Genomic DNA, 12610 nt, shown 5'->3' with positions numbered 1-12610 from the left:
GACCTGTAAATCTTAGTATAATATAAAGTATCCTTTTATCTGGTGGTTTTGGTCTTTTTTTTTTTTAAGATATTTTGGGGGGCATTTTTAAGCCTTTAATTGATAGGACAGACAAGTATAAAGGGGAAGAGAGAGAGGGAGTGACATGCAGCAAAGGGCCACAGGCTGGGGTCGAACCCGGGCCGCTGCGGCGACAGCCTTGTACATGGGGCACCTGCTCTACCACTAAGCCGCCGACGCCCCATGGTTTTGGTCTTTGTATGAAAAATATCCTGCACTGAAGCTGCTTGGGCTTCACTGCGTTCACCAGCTAATTTGCCAGATTTGTTTGTGTGGCTTGTTGAGCTGGGCAGGTTCAGGACTGAGAACTTAAGAGATTTGCTGTGCTGAAAACAACAAAAACACTGAGCTAAAAAAGGCTTCAAAAAGCCTGGAAGTTTAGGCACTACACCCAGGTTAAACTTTGGGTATTATTTCATGCACAAGAGACAAACTTTTCTGAAATAGATAAAAACAAGTAAACTTTACATACACTTTTGCAGCCCAGATCCTGCTTCATTTGACCTCCAGTGGATTTTGTTGCGCTCTTCTTCATACAAATGTAACCGTGTTTCTCCTCACAGACATGGTCAGCCCAGTTTCCATTCTGCAGCAATGTATAGTGAAACATTTATAAAGGAATTACATTTTCTGGAAGGTACTACAGTTAGTGCATTGTTATCAAATAGGCCATATTCTTAGAACCGTAGAAATTTAATTTGCTTATAGTCATAGTCAGTTTATTTGCCATTTGCAGTAAAATACCACATTGGAAAACGATTGCGAGAGTTCACATTTAAGACATAAGGGACCATAAGACAAACATTAAAATGAATAAATAATACAAACAGGTAGGTACATAACAAGGACAATGGCCCCAGCGATATACCCACATCATCTAAAAAGGTACAAGAAATTTAAAAGTGCAAACATTAGCACTAAAATCATTGATAAAGTACAAGACATCTAAAAGTGCAAGATAAAGAAGTACACATGTTTGGCACCCTTTTTAAATGTGTAATAATAAAAGTAATAATAATAATGGTTACTCACATTTGCACCAATGTGTGCAGGCACAAGGATGGATTCAAGTGAGCAGTTAAAGGTTATTTAAGCTATGCACAGCACAGGGATGCTTAGGATGCAGACATACAGTATACAGTACACAATTTATGTATTCAATTTAACGCATGCACAGTTAAGTAAACTATGATGGGTAGCTGCCTGATAAATAGGGTTAAATAGTGTTATTTGATATCACTTTTTTTCAGTCAGTAACCAGACTTAACCAAAGCGTATCAGATGAAAAATCATGTTTCTTATTTAACAGTTGTTTTTGTTGTTGTCTTTGTCATTTGAAAAGCAACAACATACCTTATAATTGCCTAACAATTAAGCCTATTTATATGGAACTTAAATTAGGATAAGTAAAGTAATTTACAAAAAAAACCCCACTAATACTGCTTAATGCACTGTTGAGGAGGGCTGTGCAGTTTATCATTATTATAGCAACATCGTGATAGAAGCTCGATATTCTCTTAGACTTTTGACATTGTAATATTGTCTTTTCCTAGATTTACAGGCAGCATTACAGTAAAGTGATGTGTTATTCTGAACTTAGCAGACTCTTATAGCTGTTGTTTTTGCCTTTGCCCATTTAGTAATTATATCCACATTGCTGATAATTATTTTATAAAAAATCTTTTTTTGTATAAATATTTTGCGAAAGCACCAGTAGCTAACCCTGCAGTATCATTATAATATTGATATTGAAGTATTTGGTCAAAATATTGTTATATTTGATATACCCTTTATTGGTCAGCCTGACTTTGCCACCCTCAATCATTTATCCTGACAGCCCTGCCCACACATGCTACGTACCTCTCCCCTAATGAGAACACAGTCCTTCAAATCAGTGGAGACAGCAGGTTTCCCAAATGCCCAGCTAGTGAAGCTGACAGTAGAGTGGTCACTCCAGTCAAACAGTCCCTCTGTCTTTATGTCATTCAGTCCAATCCAAAGCTCATCAGTGGATGCTGCAGACACGGACAAAGAAAAATGTCTGCAAATTCTTCCCAATTAATTCAATATGTTAATAATGAATAACAGACATCTGCACGTTATTAATGTGTTTATATTCATTTACTTATTTGTCCCTCTTCATCCATGCTTCCCAATCACTGACTCATACTTCAGCTATTTTGCTACCGCCTGATTAAAATTATTCTATTTCAACAACAAAGGAAGTCTATCAAGGGTTTTCTGCAGCATATTATAACAGAGGCAGGCTACCTTGCTTAAATTACAGACCACCCCCACAAAAATCATTGTGAAAAAAAAAAAAAGATATCCACCAATGTAATATTGCCCTTCAGAGAAAAATGTGCAGAGGTGCTACAAGTAACCAAAGTGATACAGAAAAAGATGTATTAGGTCCTGTCAACTTCAGCTCAGCCCGTGACAGTGAAATAATGTAGATTATAAATTCCCTTTGAGGTAGTTAATCAAAACAGTGCATCAAAACAGGGGAAAAAAGCTGACAGAAAGGAAAGGTTCTGAGATTTAAGGGGTGTTTTTGTTGGAGGGCTTTCCTCATTAACGATAAAATTGTGTTTGTTTTTATTTTTTTCACCTACTGTATCCAAGTTGAGAGATGACAAAGCTTTGGTCCTCCACATTGCGCATGCTGACTAGGTTGGCTCTGTCATTACGACATGCTCTCTGAGCATCAGCCCATGTATTCTGAGTACGATTAAGGTAGAAACAGTGGCCACTGTAGGGAATCCAAGGGCTTGAACAACGTCCAGTCTCAACAGCTGATCATAAAAAACAAAGATGGAACGAAGAATATGAGGACTTAATGACAGATTTACACTGTAGCGATATGGTTCTGAGAGGATGAGTAGAGCAGAACACTTACCTTGTGTAGGCAGTACCTCAGCCTCTTTACTGTAGCAGATGTACCCAAGTGTCTTGCTGCAAAGTGTGCTTTGCCAGGAGTACTGTACAGCAGGATCAACAATTGCACAGTTGTGTCCTGGATTAGGAAGTGGATGTCCTAAAACAAGATGATGGTTATATTGTTTATAGGTAAACAGCCTCCTAACAACCCTCAGATTGGTCTCAGTTTCAAAGACGAGGGGACAATATCCATTGTCTGTCCCATACCTAGCTAGCTAATGTTAGCTGTCACACATGATCTCATGTCTTGCACAGAATGTTTACAGTAGCTTTCAAATGTGACAGGTCTTTAAGTAGCCCTATTGTAAACATTTTTACTTTGGCTAAGTAAGCTTTGTGACACTATCGTCACAACCATGCTCCTGATATTGTCAAATTAGGAGAGGATAGCCAGGCTAAAAAAAAATCAACAAAACCAGTGGCCAGTTTGACATATCCAGCATATCCTTTGGTTATCTGGCTTCACTAACCTTATGAAGCTGATTCTCAACTAGCTCAGTCAACACTGGGTTTTCCTATCTAGCGCGTTCAGTTTGAAAGAGGTTGGTTGTTAATTACGAGCGACATCATCAGAACCATCGATGAAGTGCATTATATGATGTGAGATAAAATGATGATAGTGATTACCTGCAGAAATGATTGGTTTATGGGACAGAAAAAAGTCATATTCATTGGTATGAAATGTAAATGACAGCCTGTAATCTTACAACAGAATGAGAAGACATGGAAACATTAGACAGAAATGTCCAAATACGAAAAGTAGGCCAAGGCCTGATACAGTTGACGGTATTATAATATATGACATAAGTATGAATGAGTCTTTTGGCAAATAAGTTGGAAAATGGAGCTATTGTGAGTATGTCAAATAAAACACTTCACAGAAACATCAGGCTGTTTCTCTTACCAAAGTAGAGAGTGGAAATGACTAATGAGGTCTGTCTCACCAAAACAGCACTCAATTCAAAGTGTGTGAGTTATTTTTCTAATAAAATATTATCTTTAATTTTTATTTCCAGTTATCATCATATATACCTCGTTAATCTCAGCCGCAGTGATGGAATTGTGTAAAATCTGCTGCACTGTCAGATATCTCTCCAGTGATAAAATAAACTTTTACAATTAAAAGGCAGCTACAATCATTGCACTTTTTACCTCAGGGGGTCCCCCTACAGACAAAAAACGGTATTGTCTGTTACAACTGTTCCAAAAATCTTTATGCACGTGCATTTGATGACAAACCAGCGCTACCAGTGAACTTCCTGAAGCTGGCCGTGTAATGCGCGATCATCATGTCTTCAGAACAGGTAAAGTAGCCTTATAGCATTTTGTACATACATAGTCTGAGTGGGCGGAAGTAAGCCACTCGCTGAAGTCCCGCCCTACCACCTCCGGTTGTGTAGCAGTTTTCAACCGTTTTCAACACGTCCTTTACTAACTTTTCGGTGTTTGATCTTGCGGGGATGTAGCCATTTTTCTGCCATGGTTCGCGTCCTGTAGGTGATATTTTTGTGAGCGTGTTACACCAAAACCTGTTTCCCCCCAGGAATATTTTTGCAAGCGCACCTTTGCTGTTCACCGCCCAGAACGATTGTGATTGGTTGAAAGAAATACAAGCAGCCAGGGCATTTTTTTCTCCAATCTTAAAGTGAGAATCGGCCCAGCCAGACCTTTCTTTTCTTGAGAAAGGTCTGGTGAGCGAGACTAGTACATACATGATTAGGCCAATTGCTTTATTTATTTATTCATTTTCGAAACTCAGAAATGAGTTCTCTGCATATCAGGGCTGACCTCCTCCTCACAGCACGCGCGCACACACACACACACGCACGCACACACACACACACACAAACTTAACAGAGTGAAGAGTGCAATAAAACCTCTGCCAGCCAAGCCAATACTTTATCAATACATGTGATCAGCATGTAGAAAGCCATATTTCAATCTGCTCTGTCCGCAGTCTCTCATTCACCGCTATTATAATTTACCATCGCAGTCGACACAAGCACATCGCTTCAGCCGTGACAACCACGTCTAACTTCGTTCAACTCAGTTTGGCTACGCTACTCTAAAGAGAGGAGGGGGATATGATGTATGCCATAAAGCAGCCAAATTTTGTAGTCCTTTTTGTGTCAGGGTTCCTACCCAAACCCCAAAACTGCATAGTGCAAGTGCAAGCGAAACAGACACTCTCAAGCAATGACGGAGGTGTCATCCAACCTATTGTGAGTTGATGTACCATCACAAGGATCTTGGATATATATTTTGAGGGCTCAAAAACTCCATTGTGGTGCTTTAAGTGTTGAAAAACTATCTCTCATTTTGTTGGAAGCTCTGTTTTAAAAAGAGAGTGGAAATAGAAAGCCTGTAACAATGAAATGATTCTGAATTCTAAATGATTCCTAAATAACCGCGAGCGACACAGCGCTGCTATTGTGAGCTGTGGCAGGAAAAGAATCACCAGGGGGCTGAAAGTTTCTGGTCAGCTAAATAACCCTCGCTAATAACAAGCTAAGCTACTTGCTGTTGGCTATATTTCCATTAAATATCACAATATAAAATGTGTTTTCTGTTTTAAAAAAAAAAAAAAAAAGTAATGTTACATAGAAATATAGTAAGTAGGCCATCATTCATCCTTTAAGTGGTTGTGTCTCCAGTCTTGAGCAAACAGCTATTTACGTGGTTTGTATACACTAAGTAACAGAACATATTTAAAGGTTTCAGTGTGGATAGAGAGTGCCGATGTTACGTGATGTGACACAGTAGTCTGCTGCTCGTTTGCTGTTGAGACACATTGTCATTGTGTTCCACTTGGAGGTTGCGACACCTGGTGAACTTTTGTATACCTGTCCCGTCCAGCGTTTGGCTTAATATTAAACCGGTTTGAAGTTTTTATGACGGCCTAACCATGGGAGGTAGTATGGTATGATGACCTGCAATACTAAAAAAAAAATTTTTTTTTCTTTTAAATGTGCGTCCCCTCTCTAAATTTGACGTTTTTGCAGGTCCATGAGCACAGCTCAGGCAGCACTCTCCATGAGTTCCACTTTGTGAGTCGGGGGTGGATAATTTATCTTTCGATCTGTTCAGAGCTGATCAGATCCATGGAGAGGAGCAGCTATTTAGATAGCTTTTTAGCTATTTTAGATCTAGTAGACTGAGCAATTCAGTTTCACTTTTAAGAGTGCGCTCTGTGCTGAGACAGTGTTGTGTTATCATGAATAAATATATATACACATACTGTATATGTATATACATATAAATATATAAATATATATATATATATATATATATATATATATATATATATGTATGTATGTATGTATGTATGTATGTGTATATATATATATATATATATATATATATATATATATATATATATATATATATATATATATATATATATGTATGTATGTATGTATGTATAGTTCAGCTCCAAAAATAGAAAATCTATTTGTAGCTGTAGATGCTTTGATCATGGAAAGCTGCTATTATCTTAATTGACTTAATATATAAGGTAAAACAAACAAAAAAATATGTTAAGAACATTTTTACATTGTTTGTAAAATGTTGGGAGAAAATGACCATAAATTAAACAATAACAATGTTGGGCCTACTTTGTATCAATTCAAAGACAAGAGATTGTCTGTTTTGTTGTAAATGTTTTTTGCTAATATATTTCAATTTTAATATATCAGAATACAAACACAAAGAATTGGAGTGGAGCGTGAGCCTACCTGGGGCCCATTTCAGATAGCGGTAAGGCCTGCCATTAGACCATCTCCAGCCATGCTCTGGATCCAAGATAAGCCCAGTCCAAAGCTTATTGCCCCCATTACCTAACAGTGCTGTTGAAGGGCATGGAAAACAACAATGACAAAATTATGAGTCTTAACCTGTTTGTTAGTAAGGCTCAAAGTTCCTAATTTTTTTGACAACACAACAGCATCCATGCAAACATTCTGATATTTTGAAAATACAGCATTTAAATATTGTATTAAAAATCATTTTAAGCAAGAGTGTATTAATACACTCTTGCTTAAAATGATTTTTATTATATTAAAAATCATTTTAAGCAAGAGTGTATTAATACATTAGAAACATTAATGGAAAAACAAATAGCATGCAATTACTGTATGTGTATAAATACTCTCTTAATCAATACATTCAGTATTGTTAGTGTCACCTTACCTGTGATGTAAGCCTGCTCATGAGGATCGGTGATACTGAGCAGGGAGGCACCCTGCTGTTTGCAGCTGGCGTCAGCCTGGGCCCAAGTCAGAGCTGCTTGTGTGTTGAGCTGGTAATATTCTCCTGTTGTTGGGTGTTTAGTCCAGCCATCTTTAGCTATAAAAGTATATACAAAACATGAATATGTATAAGAAAACTTTCTTCCCTTTACCTAAAGTTGTATATTTCTGTCCTCATTAAATGATGGGGGTTGACTTTACTACAAACTAGTGGTAGGTTTTAAATCAAATGGTGTCTGAAGATGAGTAAAAAAAAATATAGCACCTCTTAATAGTATTGCCAACATCACAAGATTTGGCAACTTTTAAGAACTTTGGAGGAATATGTCTCAGGTTTTGGTTCTCATGTTGCTCTCTATACTGACTGTTTAGTAGGTGGGGGAGAGCACAGCACGTTCAGTTGACCAATTATCAGCCAGGCAGAAACATAAAGAGCATACCTAACAATCTGTCACTGATTTAAATTGTCTGTCTAGGTAACTGTTACTCCTTGGTTTTTATTTGGAGCAATTAAACATGATTATTTACTTTTTTTCCCCTTCAAAATACAGCTCTTAGTTTCCATGAGTGACTTTATTCCAGTGAGTGAGGTTCACAGTCTATACAACAGCCTTAATAAAAAGTTTTGAAATAATTAGTAGACTTAGATTCATATTGATGACATGATTGTAGATTGGAAACTAATAATAGCTAATGAAATAGTAAGGCCAGTTAGAGTCAGTTAAGATTGACTTACTCTTTTTTTTTTTTAGCTTAAAATCTTGTGTATATGAAAATACTTACATTGGCAACACTGGCTCTTGAAAGCTTTCATGACTTATTAATTTTCAGTCACTATACACTAGCATTGTTAGTATTGTCTTCTGTCATTGCAGTATAAAAGAACATATGTTTTTACAGGTAGTACTCACAGGTAACTGGGCAGTAGCCCCAGCGTTCACTTTGGTATTTGGTCTCAACAGCACACCAAAGATTATTTTCTGAAGAGTCAAGTGTGGTGCAGTCTGAGAACCACTGGTCTTTGTAGTGGAAGGGAAACATGCACAGCAGTCCTGCTGCATTTCCACCAATAGCATAAAGTTCTTAGAAATGACAAGAACAAATCGGTGATTAGTTTCAGAGAATCTCTACCTGCAGTGATTTAGCTCTTTATAATAACACATGGCAAACCACTTCAAAACAAGATGCTAAATTCTACTTTAAATGCATGATAGAATTCAGATAATGTGTTTTATCTCTACCACAGTTCAAATAAAGATTTATGAAACAAGTATGACTGTGTGGCATATGTTGGGTAAATAGCAGCTTATGAGTAGCTGTTTACTAGTTTGACCCTCTGTTGGATAAAGCTAGCGTTCATAGAATTTTTTTTACCATGATCTCTGAAACTGCCATCTTGATCATTACTCCCTGTGACAGCTGGTGTCATTTTTACTTTGTGAGTTTGTGTTTTATGTGTGGGTCATCATGGCAAATGCAAGCCTAATAGCTCGTTCGCATGTCTGTTGGCTTTTGCAGGGACAGATTATCAATGATATAGCATTGACACCATGCAAGACACAGTCAGAAAAGACTTTACAGGGCTGTAGTTGAGATCAATATAAAGGCTAAGTTTGAATATGGGTGTGGTCTAAGCAAGGTGGCCAGAAATCGGTGGTAGGAAGTAGTCAGGGGGGTGCTATGCTGTGGCTGAATTGATCCTAATGCAGGATGACCTCTAGTTGTGTTTTTGTTGTTGCAGGTCTGTAAAAATGGTTATGATTTAGTATGGACAGTGTAAGTCCATCAAAACAAAAATCTTTTATACTGTACCTCTATATGTTCTTGTACAAGCACCATTTGGCGTTCCTGGAATTGTGAGGTGGTTATTGGGTCCTATTGTTCTGGAGAGAACTGCTGTGCTATCGTGAGTTAGCTCAATGTAAAGGGCTTGGTCTTTAAGGACGAGCACTGTTCCATTCTTGCATTCCCACTTTTGGAGGTCGCTGTTTTCGTCACAATCATAGAGGCTTATTTCACTCCCCACACTTTTCCCCTGGACTCCCAGGCACTTCTTCCTTTGTTGAACCAGAAGTCGGTCACCAGTTGTCCAGCGTATGTCACTGCATTGGTTATTTGTTTTAATCAAACAAAAACCAGTGTCCTTGTTAGTGAGTTGGAATGGTGAATCTGTTGAAAAGGAATTACACACTTTTGAATGTTACTTTCAAAAGAAAGTAGAAATCCTGTCAACAACTGTTTGCACAATCCGTCACTGGGGTAGTTTCAGTTGTGTCTGATTCAATTTTATATTATTCAGACATGAATACTGAGAAATATTTGCAGAATAAACAGAAATTAAATAAGTAAACAAATTTAAAACCACCCCATTACATTACAACCACCCCACAGCTGCAAAATATACATCCACAAAGTAAATTTGCAGTCATCTTGATACTAAACCATAGCAAATATACAAGAATTTATTAACTGAAGATGATGCACACTGACAACATGCACATTGACACATGGTAAAAGACAGAGCAGTCTCACATAAAGAATCGAGTTCACATCTAATCAATCTCAGTTGAAATACTGTACCGTCTAGAGCCAAACATTGTAATGTTTGGATGAGGAGCACAAGGGCTGTTTGAGTAATCTTCATTGTTTATATTCTTCTTCTTTCAGCTGAAGATTATCCATGCATTACTTGCAGATGATTTTAGAGTTGTGTGAATGGTTGTCAAAAGTCAGTCTTAATAGTACTGACACATCCTGTGTCTCAGTGAAAGTCTTGTGTAATATTCACAACAAGGAAGCTCTCATAATGCTGACTTTGTTTTTTTTTTTTTTTTTTTTTTATGTTTCCGTAAGGAAATGTCGGACCTTGTAAAGAATTGATTGCCAGATAGTCCAAAATACTCAAAATCTTTTCGTTTAGTATGGTTTGTGGTATGGCTGGTTTGTTCAGTTGCTGGTAACGTTGTAGAGTACTTCTCTTCTGAAACAGTTGTGTGGTTTAAGAAGAAAAAAAGGCTGACAGCAGGAAAAAGCAAACTGAAAAACAACGAGCACAGACAAAGACCAAGGGATGCCTTTCTTATATTATGTCGTACCAGTTTATATCTCCCCATACCAGGTGCTCTGGTTTACTAACCGTAAACAGATATCGATATTTATCATGGTATGTAATTTGGTAATGCTACCAGCTTGAGGAGTATCCTGACTATCCTGAGTGTCTTTTATTTAACATATAAAATATAACAACAAACTGTAATTGTGCAAACTTCAACCATCCCACACCCAACCTCACAGAGCTCAACCCCCGGCTGTCACACATCTCATCACACAGCGGGCACGCTTCAACAAGAGCTTTGTCCCGTCTGCCATCTCTGCACTCAATAACCTCCCCTAATAACCTTGTATGGACCCAGCCCTCCTGAGTGTGATATATGTGTCGGTTGTTCAATGTCTGGTGGTGTTTGTGCATTGTGTGTGTATTCATATGTTGTTCAGTGTTTGGTGGTGTTTGTGCATGGTGTTTGTTGGCGGTCTTTTGTGTATCCAAATGTTGTGACAGATTGTAAAAAACAGATTTCCCCATGGGACAATAAAAGCTATCTATCTTAGCCTGAGTGTCAGACTGAAGCTCCCAGAACCTTCAGTCTGACATGATTTACAAGGGGGAGGGAATTTGATTTTTCCCTAACCAATCAGTAGAGATCAATGACTCACCCAGAATCTAACGTCATTAGTATCCATGCACCGGGGTTGCCAAAAACAAGCGAGCATTGCCCGTTTAAAATGTCTCCGTCGTCGTGCACGCCCAGCTGCATCGCCGTTAAATCCAGTTTAGCAGCTTCCTTAATATGGTCCTCCATTAACGCGAGTAGTGGCGAAGTACCTCGATAGCATCGTTAATGTGGTCTGTAGGATCTGTAGTGGTCGCCATTGTTGCTATCCTCACTAGTTACCCACCGGCGTACAGCTTGACATCAGCGTGGCGCTGATTGGCTAATCGCTAGACCCACCCCCACCCCCGGCGTTCATTGGTCCGTCCATCGTTTGGATGAGATAAATCGCAAATTCATTGCAGTATGCCAGACCAGAGATGCAAGCCTACTCAGTTGAGTGGGCGGGGTCTATGGTCTGGAACCAAGCTATGTCTATCTATCTATCTGAAACAAGACTTGGTTTGGACAATGTTTTGTAATAAATTAAAATGTTGAGGAACATGTAAATGTAAACAATTACCTTTCCAAATATGCTTTATGTGCCGAAACAAAACAATACAAATTACCTTGCCTTATATAATAAAATAATGGCATGGTGACTGGGATGATACCTTTTCAGGTTACTGAAGTGGCGTTCATTAAGAATTCATAAAACCTAAGTTACATTCGTAACTCTCAATTTATTGCGTTTACCTTCTTGGCTGACACCGACTGATGGCAAATTTTGCAGACTGTCGTAATCTGCGCTTTGTAGCTTTTGAGATCTAAACCACTTCACAATTGTTGTGGCCAGTGGCGCCGGCAGAATTATATTTCAGAGTATGCACAGGAACCACCCGCCCAGTTGTAGGGTACCTTTAACATGTAGGTTTCCACACATGGACATATGCAGTCTACTCAGTGAGCCAACAGGAGATTAACTTTAATGTTACCGACACAACACCACCATAAAACTCTGATTAGCCTACCATGTGCATTTCAAAGACAAGCCAACAGACCTCACAACATCAACCAGCAAAATAATAGAATACAATATAATCCACAGAATATTGCCCAGAGAAACGTACAGGCATTTAGCAGACAAAGTATTTTCTCATTTTGCAGCAGCATCACAGCAACAACACCAACAGTTACATATAAAAAAATATACAGCGACATTACGTAACACAAAGTCCAAACCAAGCTGCAACAATAGACAATAAAAAGGCCAGACGAGAAAATTAAGTAGTATTCCTACCAGATGTATCCCTGGATTTTTAGCTGGTTGCTAGCCTCTGATGTTGTAATGTTAGCAGCAGTAATGTTAGCAGACTCTGTACTTGTACTGCCACCCTTGCTCAGAAGTTTTCATTTGTTCATGTCTAACGACCTTTGCTTGCTAGCACACAGGGTAAGTAACACAATGTTGCTAGCATCACAGTTGAGCACCAGATTGCATCATGGTGAGTGCACACAGCCAAAACATGCATTTCGGCACATTCATCAGTAAAAAAAAACCCAAAGACACAATCTGCTGCTTTTTTCACAATTTTGTTTTCAAGATAGGATGTTGAATCATTGAAGAAAGTGTATGCACAGTGCGTACAGAATTACGGCTGCTGGCACCACTGGATGTGGCATTGTCAACAATTCCCTCAGTGTTGGAGGATA

The 12610-nt window shown here is 38.4% G+C and overlaps 1 protein-coding gene across 1 annotated transcript in view; it reads right to left on the bottom strand.

Annotated features, from left to right (window-relative positions):
* The window catches only part of LOC117271861 (macrophage mannose receptor 1-like), a 32675-nt gene extending 22656 nt beyond the window's left edge, over window positions 1-10019 (bottom strand). Inside the window, exons 1-9 of the mRNA XM_033650353.2 lie at window positions 9828-10019; window positions 9060-9416; window positions 8159-8329; window positions 7189-7344; window positions 6735-6845; window positions 2960-3097; window positions 2676-2855; window positions 1921-2075; window positions 533-646 (exon numbers count right to left, since the gene is read on the bottom strand). Of these exons, the coding sequence (XP_033506244.1) occupies window positions 533-646; window positions 1921-2075; window positions 2676-2855; window positions 2960-3097; window positions 6735-6845; window positions 7189-7344; window positions 8159-8329; window positions 9060-9416; window positions 9828-9891 (1446 nt within the window). The 5' untranslated portion in view covers window positions 9892-10019. The remainder of the gene's footprint in view (window positions 1-532; window positions 647-1920; window positions 2076-2675; window positions 2856-2959; window positions 3098-6734; window positions 6846-7188; window positions 7345-8158; window positions 8330-9059; window positions 9417-9827) is intronic.
* Between the last annotated feature and the right edge of the window lie 2591 nt (window positions 10020-12610).

The sequence above is a fragment of the Epinephelus lanceolatus genome, chromosome 12, assembly GCF_041903045.1.
Source record: "Epinephelus lanceolatus isolate andai-2023 chromosome 12, ASM4190304v1, whole genome shotgun sequence".
NCBI classification, from domain to species: Eukaryota; Metazoa; Chordata; class Actinopteri; order Perciformes; family Serranidae; genus Epinephelus; species Epinephelus lanceolatus.
This window is presented reverse-complemented; position numbering and strand designations above follow the sequence as displayed.